Source organism: Cygnus atratus, chromosome 6 (genome assembly GCF_013377495.2).
Source record: "Cygnus atratus isolate AKBS03 ecotype Queensland, Australia chromosome 6, CAtr_DNAZoo_HiC_assembly, whole genome shotgun sequence".
Taxonomy (NCBI): Eukaryota; Metazoa; Chordata; class Aves; order Anseriformes; family Anatidae; genus Cygnus; species Cygnus atratus.
Genome location: NC_066367.1, coordinates 7437702 through 7449766, shown reverse-complemented (window position 1 = coordinate 7449766; position 12065 = coordinate 7437702). Strand labels below are relative to the sequence as shown.

Here is a 12065-nt window from a genome sequence, read left to right as displayed (position 1 = left end):
GAAGGCATGCTTAAGGGTTTGGTTGTTTAACTCTTTCAGTGAAGGATGTTTCTAGACACCTTATCATCCATTCCTGTCATCATTAGCTAAAGATGAGAGGGTAAACCTTGGCAGAAGCCATCTATTTGAACAAGAGTGAAATACTGCTTCTTCTTTTCTGCCAGAAGAAATCTGCAACATCTTCATATAATTTCAATGATTATAGGTACAAATTAATGTATTAAAAATGTTAATTTTATTTGGGTCCAGTGTGTTCTGATATCAACAGAACTCTCATTAGATTCTCCGGGGTCTTGTGTCCTCATCAAGTTCTGCTTGCAAATACCATTCTACAAGTTTGGGCCTTTCATTTTCTTCCCCCTCATTTTGAGGTGTTTCTGAGAATTTTGACCAAATAAGGATTTGGGAAGTTCTCTCAAGTCTTTGATGCTTTAGAAGTACTTCTGTTCATTCTAAAAATGTGAGTTATTTCCCAAACTAAGTAGAAAGGAAGTGTAAGCAGCACCTTGGACGTGCTGCACTGGGACAAGCTCTGTTGTTGCAGTGAAAGATGCCAGGCAGGGACGTGAGGCTGAGAGGCCACCGTCCTCCACCTGCCTCACAAAGTACTTCTTCTGAGCAGTGCTGATGCTGCCTTGAGGCATTTCTGGGTACTGTCTGGCATCAGAGATGCGAAACCAGGACTCATACGAATTCTCATCTGGATTTTACGGGACCACTTTTGTGGTTGTCATTCCTCTGTTACACTGTGTTGTTGCTGTTTGACCATGTGGTCTTTTTCTGGTTGGATTTCTTCAGTTGGCAATTGTTTTGCTAAGCCATTGGTGCCTCTGGTTTCATGATGTGGTTGTGTAACTCACAACTGTTTGACCTCTGAGATTTATTTGTCCTTTTCCAACGGGTTTTAATTTGATGTCAAAAGCTATTAAGCCTTCAAAGACGTAGAGTTGTGATGTTCTCAGAACAGAACCAGCCAAAAGCATTGATTTGCAGTTGGCAAGAGGGCATTTGCTTCAACGAGCAGTGCTTTTAAAAACAGTTGTTTGCTGTGTGCCAAAGAGTCCCTGTGTCCCCTTTCAAACCACCTTTGTGTAGCAAAGCCTACCACTTTAACAAATGAAATAGTGCTTATGCCAAATGATCTCCCACACATTCTCAAATCTTTCAGTGGTGTTTGCATTGAAATATTTCACCTAAATGCCAGAGCAGTTCAGAGCTCCACTTGATGCTTTTCATAAAGACATCCACACTCTGTCAGAAAGGGCTGCATTCTGGCCTGGTGACCATTAGCAGTGGCTTACTCATATGCACTGTCCTCCTAACATCTAGAGGGATAGGGATGTGTGAGCTTCTTTTGTTGCTAGAGGGAATAAAATCCGGCCCATGACACTGAGTAATCTGGTTATTTTAATCACTGCCTGTGACTTTCTGAATTATCATCTGTATTACGGGCTAATATGATCTCTTTGGTATTCAACAATGACTTTTTTAAAATTACCATATATATTATACAGAGCTAACATATTAAGAGATACCTTAAGGGTAATTATCAAGTGTGTAATTTCATCTGTAGGTTCTTATAATGATGGTTAATGTCATAAATGCTTTTTAATAAAAATAACAGGCTTGTAACCCTACCTGACTATCCTTTATGTGTCATATAATTAGTAAGACCAAGCTGTGGTGTTCAACTGTGTGCCATACTGACGGTATGTGGTTTGTCTTTCATCACAGTAAGAAAAAGGTTAAGGCCAGGCATATTTCCTTACATGTACAAGCAGCTGGATGGGCTTGTTAATGAAAGTACTTGTACCAGAACGTATATGCTCATTTAAAAAACAAAACAAACAAACAAGAAAAACCAAACATCTATTGATCTAGTGACTTACCATACTACTACATGCAAAATTTAAAGGAAGTAAAAAAGGAGGTGGATTGCAACCCTTGGATAAGAAATTGTTTTCCTTATAATCCAATCCACTTTGAGTACTGAAAATTTGTGTCCAGCTCAAAGTATTTGGTAAGAAGCTTTGTCTTGAACTGAGGGTGCTTGCCTGGAACTTAGAAGATCTGGGATTGTTTCCTAGTCTGGCCAAATTTCCCTGGGGCTTTGGCTAAGTCACTTAATCTTTCTGGTCTTCAGATTTCCTGTCTGAAAACTAGAGACTGTAATAGTTCCTTTGTCTCACCTTCCCAGGTTTTAAACTTGATTGAGTAAGATACCAGTGGCTGTTTTTTGTTTGATTGTTTTGTTTTGTTAGTTTTTGGCAATTACCATAAAATCGTTCAAATTGGAAGGAACCTAGAGTCATGTGATCCCACCTCCTGCTCAGAGCAAGGGCAATGCTGAATTTCTGTTTGTTACTTAATTACTGTGAACAATATTAAAGGAACCAGATCCTACAAGATTCCTTTTTTTAAAAAAGAAAAAAGTAAGATTATTTTACTGTTCTTTGTCCTTCAGGGAATGATGTACCTGGAAGAGAGGAGACTTGTGCACCGGGACTTGGCAGCCCGTAACGTCTTGGTGAAATCACCAAACCACGTGAAGATCACTGACTTCGGCCTGGCCAGACTTCTGGAAGGGGATGAGAAGGAGTATAATGCTGATGGAGGGAAGGTGAGGATTTTCATTGTCTGGAATTAAACGTATCCCACTGTTAGAAATCTGCTGAAGTTACTTGTTAGGATGGTGTATCTTCAGCAGACTGTATCTTTGTAAGGACGTCTGACAGTGACTTAGCAAAGCCCTGTCTTCTGGCAGTGAACTGTACAAGTGAAAGCTGCTCATTTTTCCTCAGTGAACTTCTCCAGGTCCAGAAATAAAATTGTCAGAACAGTTTCCACACTCTGAATTAGCTTTTGCTGATAAGTTCCATTTTGTATCTTGTCTTGAAGACTTCTGAAGTCAGTTCAATGAGTGACTGATGTTCTAGGGCACTTCTGCCAAGTCCCGTTCTCTGGTCAGTATGGACCTCAACAACTTGCAGTCCCAGGTTCCCAGACAGGTTATTTTACGGAAAACAAAAAGGAAGGCCACAGTCCATGCTTGTTTTTGTAGCATACGAGAGTTACATCTGCTTAGCAAAGAGCCACCCCTTCTGTCACCGTGGAAGAGCCTGTGGATGCTATTTCTCACATCCAAGTTCAAGTGTGCAATACCATGCTGGATGCCAGGCCACTAAAAAGCTTTCCTCAGGATAATTTTGAAACCAGATATTTTCCCATATTACTTTTCTGCATACAGCAGAACTTCCATACAGTGCCTTGCCCCAGCTTTAATGCTTTCAGATTAATACATTAAAAATTTCAGAAGGCTGAAGTTGCTTACTGATGTCAGCTGCTCCCTCAACATTTTGGAATTCTACGTATCAACCTGTCACAAAATCCCAAGGGGTTCTGCCTCTCCTGTCGTTCCTTTTCCCCAGTGTTCGTTTTGCCTTCCATGTACTTTCTATCTGTTTTTCTGTGCTCATTTATGCCCTTGTGTGAGAAAAACAGCTGTTGCCAGTTTGTGCTTTTTTCCTGGCTGGGCTGCTGCCTTATTTGTGTGGCTGCTGCCCCTGGCAGCTGTTGCATGGGTTACATCAGCATTTCAGTCAATGACGAGAGGTTGAGAGGAGTCACCAGTGCTTCCCCATTTCCCCCAGTAAAGAGACCTCCTGGCAAGGAAGGTGGAGTTCTGGCATTCTTCCCTGATGCTTTCAGTTCTCTCATCCCTTCTTCAATAACCCTTCTGCCTCCTCTCTGTCTCTTGCCTCCATCAGGCAGTGAATGACAGAAAATGAGCTGGTCCTTCCAAACCAGCTGTCCCCTGACAGCTGTTATATCCTGTCTTGGACTTTGTGAGGCCAGTCATGCTGCTGGGAGTTCTGGAGCTGGATTTACACATCAGATGTGTCACTTCCCAGTTCCACAGAAATATGCTGTTAGATCCAGAAAACACTTGCAGTTTAACATTGTATTGTAAGCATGCTGAGAGAGATCAGCTCAGTTTCCATCCTTGGAGATTTTTGCGACTAGACTGGCTAAAGCCCTGAGTAACTTGGTCTGATCTCATTGCTGACCCTGCTCTGAGCCTGAGGTTCAAGACTTCCTGAGGTCCCTTCCAAGCTGAGTTATCCTGTGATGAACAATGCAGCTTTGCTTTTTCTAACAGTTGTTCCAGTTTGAAACAACCCAACCATGTTTAATGGGAATGAAAGCAGTATGCTTCTGTGGAACTTGGTGGAGGAGGATGAACTGTCTTTGCAAGTGCTAAGCCACCATTTAATAGAGCGCTATTTTTGCCATAACTGTATAGGTTATGTTCATTAGTCAACTTCATGGAAGGTGTTTTCATAAGGGTTTGAAAGAAGACACATCCTCTGCCTTTACACCCACTATCTGTTCAGATTTTGCATGCAGTTAGATCTCTCTTCAATTTATTCCACTACATGTTGCATAGCTCCAAATCAGAGGGGACCAGTACAGGTCCATGCCAGGTAAGATTCACTTAAGTGTCTGTCCATTAGAAATAACTGGACTTCAAGACTGCGCCTCAAAGGCCCAGCTCAGAAATAGAAAACACCAGGAATTTCATTTTAACACAAACTCCAGAGGGAGTACCCTAATTCCAAACCGAGTTTTGCATTTGCCTACACACCCTTTCCTATCAGGAAAGAGAGAAGCTTCCCCCAGTGATGATTCACAGCCAGAGGCTATCTTGGGACTTCTGACTTGTTTTCTAGAGCAACAGTTCTCACTGCAGTAATGATACAGACAATTGGGAAGGCTAAGTTCCTAATGAATATTACAAGTTAGAAATTAAGCACAGTAAATCCTCCCTATTGCCTGTTTACCCTGATGATGATTATGTAGACTGTGAAGTATTATGGACGTTGCATTATTAACTAGCCTCATTAGAGAGCAATCAAGATAGCAGAGCCAGGTTTTGCAAACTGTTGGGCAGAAGAGCTTCTGTGTTCTACCTTCTGCTGCACTTTTTAAGGGGATTGGATGGAATTTTTACATAGTTCCCAACTTTACACAGGCATGATGAAAAAGCGAGTTGTTCTCCTGTACCTGAATCAATGAAATTCAGATGGTATGAAAAGTTCTGCAGGTAACTGGTTTGCATTTGTCACCTCTGTATGTGCGCTGAGTCAAAGTCCATTCTAGAGCCCAGGGACGACCACTTCCTCTGCTGCAGGGTAGTGCTGTTTTTTCTCTAAGCTTGCACTTGAAAGCGAAAATGGGGAGGAAGCTGTTACGTACATACACGATCCAGCTTTATTGTTTTAATATTGTATTTCTAAGCTTGCATTTTTCTTGTCTTTTCTTAGATGCCAATTAAGTGGATGGCTCTGGAGTGTATACACTACAGGAAATTTACCCATCAGAGCGATGTTTGGAGCTACGGTAAATCTTCATGTGATTAGTTTAAATAAGTGTATCTTGTAATGTGTTAAACCAAGTTGTGTTACTGTGTTACAGATAGCCTTTTTTCTTTCAGAAAGGAAAGAGGAGTTAATTCTAGTAGTTTTTACTTTTTTTTTTTTTTTTAAATAATGTGTAACTCTAAACAGCAATTGTTACTTGTCTCCTACCTTACTTCCCTGCTCACAAAAAGTACATCCCTGCTGGGATGACTGCCGTAAGGTCTGGTCAGGTAGAAATTTGGATGATTATTATGACAGAAGAAGGCTTCTTTCAGCTTAGCCACAGATTCATAAAAATACAGCTGCAGGTCATAATTTCCAGCAGTCCTTTGAAAATCTTAACTATAAAAGTCATGAATGTCAAAAAAATATTTTCAGACTTATGGGAATTTCTGTACCTACAGTCAGATAAAAGGGAATTTGCCATAATACAGAGCAAATATAGGAAGAGAAAGAGACAGTCTCTCCAAGCTAACTAAAACACGCATGGGTTTAATTTCACAGATAACTTTGGAATTGGTTAGTCAGTTCATGTGAACTCCACACACACAAAAATAACCTTTGAGAATGAGATGTTCATTTAATGTTGGAAACGGTGTTATCCAGATGAACTTCTGTGCCACATGTGTTTAGCTCTCTGCCTGTTTATTTCACACAGGTATTACTAACAAAATCTTACATACCTTTGTAAGTGGAATGTATCTAGGGCTTACAGACTCCTATTTGCATTTCTTGTTGCCATATCATTTTGAAACAAAAAGCCATGCAACTCTATTCATTACTCACTTCTACCTGTGGGTAGCAGCAAAAGACACTGTTTGCTGTGACTGAGTAGCTGCCCTCTTCTATTCAGCTAAGAAAAATATGAGAATTAAATTGATCATGTAAAGCTGCTCTTTCTACTCAAATTCTGCACTACCTGTATCACTTAAGAAAAAATATGCCTCCATTTATGAAATTCATTTTAAATGCAGGAAGCCTAGAATATCTATAATCAGAAAGGACAAAACCAAAAAGACAAGTTACAGTTATTGAACATCAGCAAAGAGGTGAATGAGGGTGAACTAAATACGTGTTTTATACGTAATGTATTTTTGCCCACTGCTTTTCACATTAGTATGACAGCTGTCAAAATATGGCTACTGATCTGGAGGCATGTTTTAAATGACCTTTGCAATAAAATAAGAATAAAACCAAAGAAACCGGTGTGAAAGAAGCATTTTCAATATTGAAGATTTTGTTTGGTGACAAATTGTTGCTTTTGATATATGACCTTTATTTCCAGCTCTGATGCCAAAACCAATCCTATGGCTATTCAAAAAGAGAATCTTGGTTTTGAAGCACAGCAGTATCATAACTCAAATCCATAAGGTGTTTTAAGGAAAAATAATAATACAAGTGGCTGTGAATGACTTACAAGGCAAAGACAATGACATAACACTATTCAGTGCTGTAACTTTGTGAGAAATTGATGCTCTGAGTTTGGGAACGTCTTTGTTTTTTTCCCTTTAAAATAACAGCGTACATCAGCTATTCATTTGCCTTTTTGATATGATAAAAGAGCAAGATACATTCTTTTAATATTGCATCCATTTACTTTCCCAATGTTTATTTGTCTTAGACCTTTCTGTTGTGCTTCAGATCTATCATGCTGCTTCTTATGCCAATAAAAATGAGGGAAGTTGCTTTTGTAGCCTAACAGTAAGTGCCATTTCACCATTTTCTGGAGCTTGTTAAATGGCAAACCAAATTTGAGTATTTTCACAGGCCCTGGTAATGAAGAGATTGCAGTAGAGAACTGGGCCACAATACCAAGCTGTAAGAAATAGGGTAGCAATCTAAGTAGTATGACTTCAAATATTAACACTCTTCTTTTCTGTCTAGGAGTCACTATCTGGGAGCTTATGACCTTTGGTGGAAAGCCATACGATGGGATCCCGACTCGAGAGATCCCTGACCTCTTGGAGAAGGGAGAGCGGTTGCCCCAGCCTCCAATCTGCACTATTGATGTTTATATGGTGATGGTGAAATGTAAGTAATTGTAGTTGTTAATATCCATGTTCAGTGTGAGAGGAATCCTCTTTTAGAATATTTGCATCTATATTCTCTGACAGTGCTGGGTAATAGTGCAAGCTGTTTCAAAACAAAAGCTTCCCAAGATACTGTAAATTCCATTTAAATACTGTGTACACATTTTTTGCAGTTGCAAAATATAAGAATTCAGCCGTGAAGGGTTGAGTTAGCTTCTTATTACTGTCAGATGCTATCTCAAATTCTTGCTGTGAAGTCAAAATTGTGTCATTGTTATTGTAAACCCTTGTCATTTCCATGACAATTGATTTTGATGTTAAAAAAGATAGTATTAAACATAATTATGGTACATGGATACTAAGCCAGTGAAGGTTGGGAGGAGAAATGCTAGTTCCAAATAGTGAGGAAAGAAAGCGTGAATATTTTATTGTTAGTAAAGGATTGATGATTGTAATAGTAATAATAAAAAGCAAAATTAATATAAGGAATAATACAGAAAGGAGATCTGTCGTTCTTAGTCCAATATAAAAATTTATGGATATTTTTACTTCAGCAAAAAAGGAAAACAACTTGTAGTTGGTTTCTTCCTACCCTTTTTATCTTCAAGATACCTACACTAGTGACTATATTCTCCAAGGCTTTGCTTCTAATTTAAAAAGAATTAGGGACATCTCTCTGGTGTTTCTGACTTAATTTAAGTCAGATTAACATACAGCTACCTCATCCATCTTCTATGGACCTTTCCCTTTTGCCTTGTACACAAAAACACAAAGAAAATAACACTAACAGAGGTAAATAAGCTTTTTCTGAATACAGCTAGAGTTGCTAGCAGTTCATGAAGCTGGTAGTGTGAACACCCTCTCTAATTCAGGAGTTTGCATTTGTAATGTGCAGAATTTCATCTCTTCTTTTCCTACCCCAACCCTTTGTTAAAGTATTGAGCTCTGCACTGCTTAGTAGTGGTGAAGAATTTGAACACCACATCTATAGTATGGGCTGGTTCAGTTTTGGACACGTCGAAATTTACGACAGTAAAGAACTGCCCATATCCTATAAAGGACTGTTCTCAGGGTAGTTCAAAGACTGGGGAATAACGTGACTCCATCAAACACTTAAGTAGGGTACTGTGGGGGAATTTTCAGTGTGGCTTAATGTAATTCAGGCTCTGCATACCAAAAATGGGCAAGATTTGAATCACCAGCACTGCCTGGTGCCTGCCAACCCCCCTGGGTTCCTACAGCCAGGTAGTTGTGATAGGGAGGTAGAGAGGGATTTTCTTTTCTACATCAGCTATCCATTACTGTTACATACTGATACGAGGACAGAAGGCGTTTGGTAACCACCAATGTTACTTAGAAAAGAGTTGTTTGTATTAGTTAATAGATCAGTTCTCCTTCATATCACATTCCTACCCTAAAGACAATTCTTTGAGTCTTACTAAAGAAGCCAAACAATTAAACCATATCTTGGTGACTTCAGGATGGAGACTAGTACACCAGTACTCTCCTGTTACTTATGAATAAATGTTGCAGAACCATGCGTACAACAATTAGCAGTCTCAACATGTTCAGGCAGATCTGGGAAACAGAGAGGAAAGGTGCTTGAACTATCACAGACCTTTTAACATAAGTGCATGCAGGTAGGGAAATCACCAGAACTGTACAAGGGGTTCATGTTGGTCAAGTGCAAATATATCGAAGCTGGTAGGATTTCTAATGAGCATGAGGTTATTCTCAGAGAACAAAAGGAAGTCCTAGCAGACTGACTGTTCTGGAATGCGTGTGTGGAGTTCTTTATAAGTTATAATAGCTTTTGTTGTTGTTGTTGCTTTGGTCACTTCTTCAGTTAAAGGCTACGAAGGAGATAAGGCCTGCTTCATTTTGCCTCGCTGACAAATGAGAACGTGTTCTTGGGGAGTTGCTGAGAGAATTTTACCTTAGAAAAAGCTGACGCTGAGATAAACTAGTTGGTAGTAGTGACTGCCTATGCTACTTGCCTGTTTTGCAGAAAACACTTGAAGAGATTGAGAACTGTTGTTCTTAATGAATGTTTCTGGGAGAATGAAGGACCAAAGAATCACCCATGCACAATTAAAATAGCTTCTAATGCCTTGTGTGAGGTCTGTGTTAATGATGCAGATACATGAATAGAGAATTAACTGAAAGGCAGGATGGGAAGTCAGTCGTCCTATAGAACTGTCAAACAGCTCTTTGTAATGAAAACCACTGTGGAACAGTAGTTCAGTTAAAAGAAATGTGTTTAGCAGTAACTTTGTAATAAACCCACTAGGCTCAGATGAGATCGGGGATTAATTATATTTGAGGTTGGGCAGATCCATAATATAAGATGGTCAGAATTGCCATCTAAACGGGCAAAAACAGAAAATTACAAGGCCATGTTACTGACTCTATTTTGGGGATGGGGAACAGGAACTCAGAGCAAATTAAGAAACCCTTGCAGTGTGGAACATCCAGTCTCCTCTGGCCGGGACCAGATGTTTTCCGTTTTAGAGGCATCATAGAGTTCCGTCTTTCCGGTTTTCCCGGGTTCCTTATTGCATCTTTTCTCTAGGCAAGAACTATCAAGGACATCATTTCACTTCAAACTTGTGCATTTTTAAAAACTTAATGCTTTTTTTTCCTTGACAAGTAACCGCTTACTTTGTTGTCTTTGATCTGTCCCCAGGCTGGATGATCGATGCTGACAGTCGGCCTAAATTCAAGGAGCTGGCTGCTGAATTCTCTAGAATGGCTCGAGACCCTCAAAGGTACCTGGTAATTCAGGTAAGCAACATTAGGGGAAAAGAGAAAAGAATTCTGCCTATCAAACCAGATTATTAAGGGGATTGCCTTTGAATCTTGGGAGTTCAGAATGCTCTTGAACTTAAATCAAACACAGTGACTGTAGTACTATACAGTAGTAAAGTAGAATAGCCAGTGTCGGTATCTCAGAAGTTAGGAGAAACACCTGAAGTTCACTTCCTAAGTCTGTGTTTGTGAGCACGTGCACAAGCTCTGTCTTTGCAAACTGCTGAGTAGTTTGCATTCTCTCATGAAATTGGGAGAAAAAAATTATCCATCAGTGGACTTACTTTAGAGCAAGGACTTGCTTGGTTGTGCAGTTGCTTAGGCTAAATTTCAGGGGATTACGCTGAAAAGAAACTTCCCTGCACTGTTGAGATTGTGGTTTGTTTTTTTTTTTTGCATAGCCTAAACATAAAGGTTTCTCAGAAGGCAGGGAGTTGTGTCATATGGGTGCCTCATGCTGGAGAGGCTGTGTAGGCTCTGTGCAGCTTGTAGTGCTTCACAGGCTGTATGATACACACCAACATGCTTCATCACATGAAACCACACTGTGACAGTGGCAATACCAGCACAGACACATCTGTTCACTAATCTAGCTACAACCGTGTACACCCTGCACACAGGCATGTGTAGAGACTTTTCTTTTGCTCCCACACCCTGCAGAAACCTAGAGTTATGTGTTTATTACATCTCAATCTCAAGCCATGGGAAACGAACCTGACCATTTGGTGAAGTCCTTGGATAGTCCTAGTGTGTGAGCAGTGCGAATGGAAGTAAAGTAAAACTAAAAGTAGGGTGATGTTGAAACACCAGAGACCAAAGCGTGAAATCAGTTCGACACAGCTACTCTTACACTCATATATCGCCTCCACATCATGGAGTACAGTGTGGGGATAAGTCCAGCTGGTTCTTAGCTTCACGCTGAGGTAAGATTTCCTAGCTGAAGATTCTCCAGAAGTACAGGCTGCCACTTCCATGCCTCCTGACTGTTTCTGGGACTAGTGGTAGTCTCATCATACAGCGTTTCATTTCACTGTGTAGGCGTGCTAGCCTGCTAAAGGTGTATTATTGCACAGTGCCAACATATGCTACTCTCCTGCAACCTGAGGAGAAATAAAATAAATTTGAAAAGTAAAATGCTGCTCAAGAAGAATTACGGTGCTTTGTTTCTCCTATGGTATTCCCCACTGTGTTAAATCGTAGGTTCAGCTGTTATGAGTGACTCTGAAAAAATCAGTCTGATTAAATACTTCATTAGATAGGACATGTTTCCCCATTCAAAATCTCTTTTCCCTGCCTTCCTTTCCCCTGCCCTTCCCTCCCTTGTTACAACTACATATAGTCTGGTGGGTATTCCTTCCCGTTAAGCTTCTCCAGTGATCATTGCAGACAATATGGGCCATGTACATCCTGAAGAGAAACCAGGGTAACTCTGTTGCACTGGTATCTCTGCCATTATGATTCCCCCTTCCCTCCAGAGGCCATCAAGAATGATGAGCTTGCTGTTGAGCTTTTAAACAGGTCTGTATGAATGCTGTAGTGCAGCCATGATTCCCTGCTGAATTCATACGTGGTAGAGTAATTCTTGAGGGGGAGGCCACTCTTGATCTATGCAATTAAATTTAGTATCATTTCTATGGGCAGTTAGGCGTTTAGGGCATGAGCTGCCTTTTCTGATGGTTTTTGGCACTGAGCAAAGCACAGCCATGATTTGCCTCTCTGGCTTGTAGATGCCATTTCAATAAAAAATACTTATCATCGTTGCTGCTGTTGTTACCCAGTTTGATTTTTATTGCTTTCAGCTCTGTTA

At 40.2% G+C, this 12065-nt stretch overlaps 1 protein-coding gene across 3 annotated transcripts in view; it reads left to right on the top strand.

Annotated features, from left to right (window-relative positions):
- ERBB4 (erb-b2 receptor tyrosine kinase 4) overlaps nt 1-12065 on the top strand; it is a 574171-nt gene that overhangs the window by 540286 nt on the left and 21820 nt on the right. For all 3 annotated transcript variants that reach the window (XM_050711632.1, XM_050711633.1, XM_050711631.1), the window contains 4 exons: nt 2465-2620; nt 5325-5400; nt 7305-7451; nt 10137-10234. In XM_050711632.1, coding sequence (XP_050567589.1) covers nt 2465-2620; nt 5325-5400; nt 7305-7451; nt 10137-10234 — 477 coding nt within the window. The remainder of the gene's footprint in view (nt 1-2464; nt 2621-5324; nt 5401-7304; nt 7452-10136; nt 10235-12065) is intronic.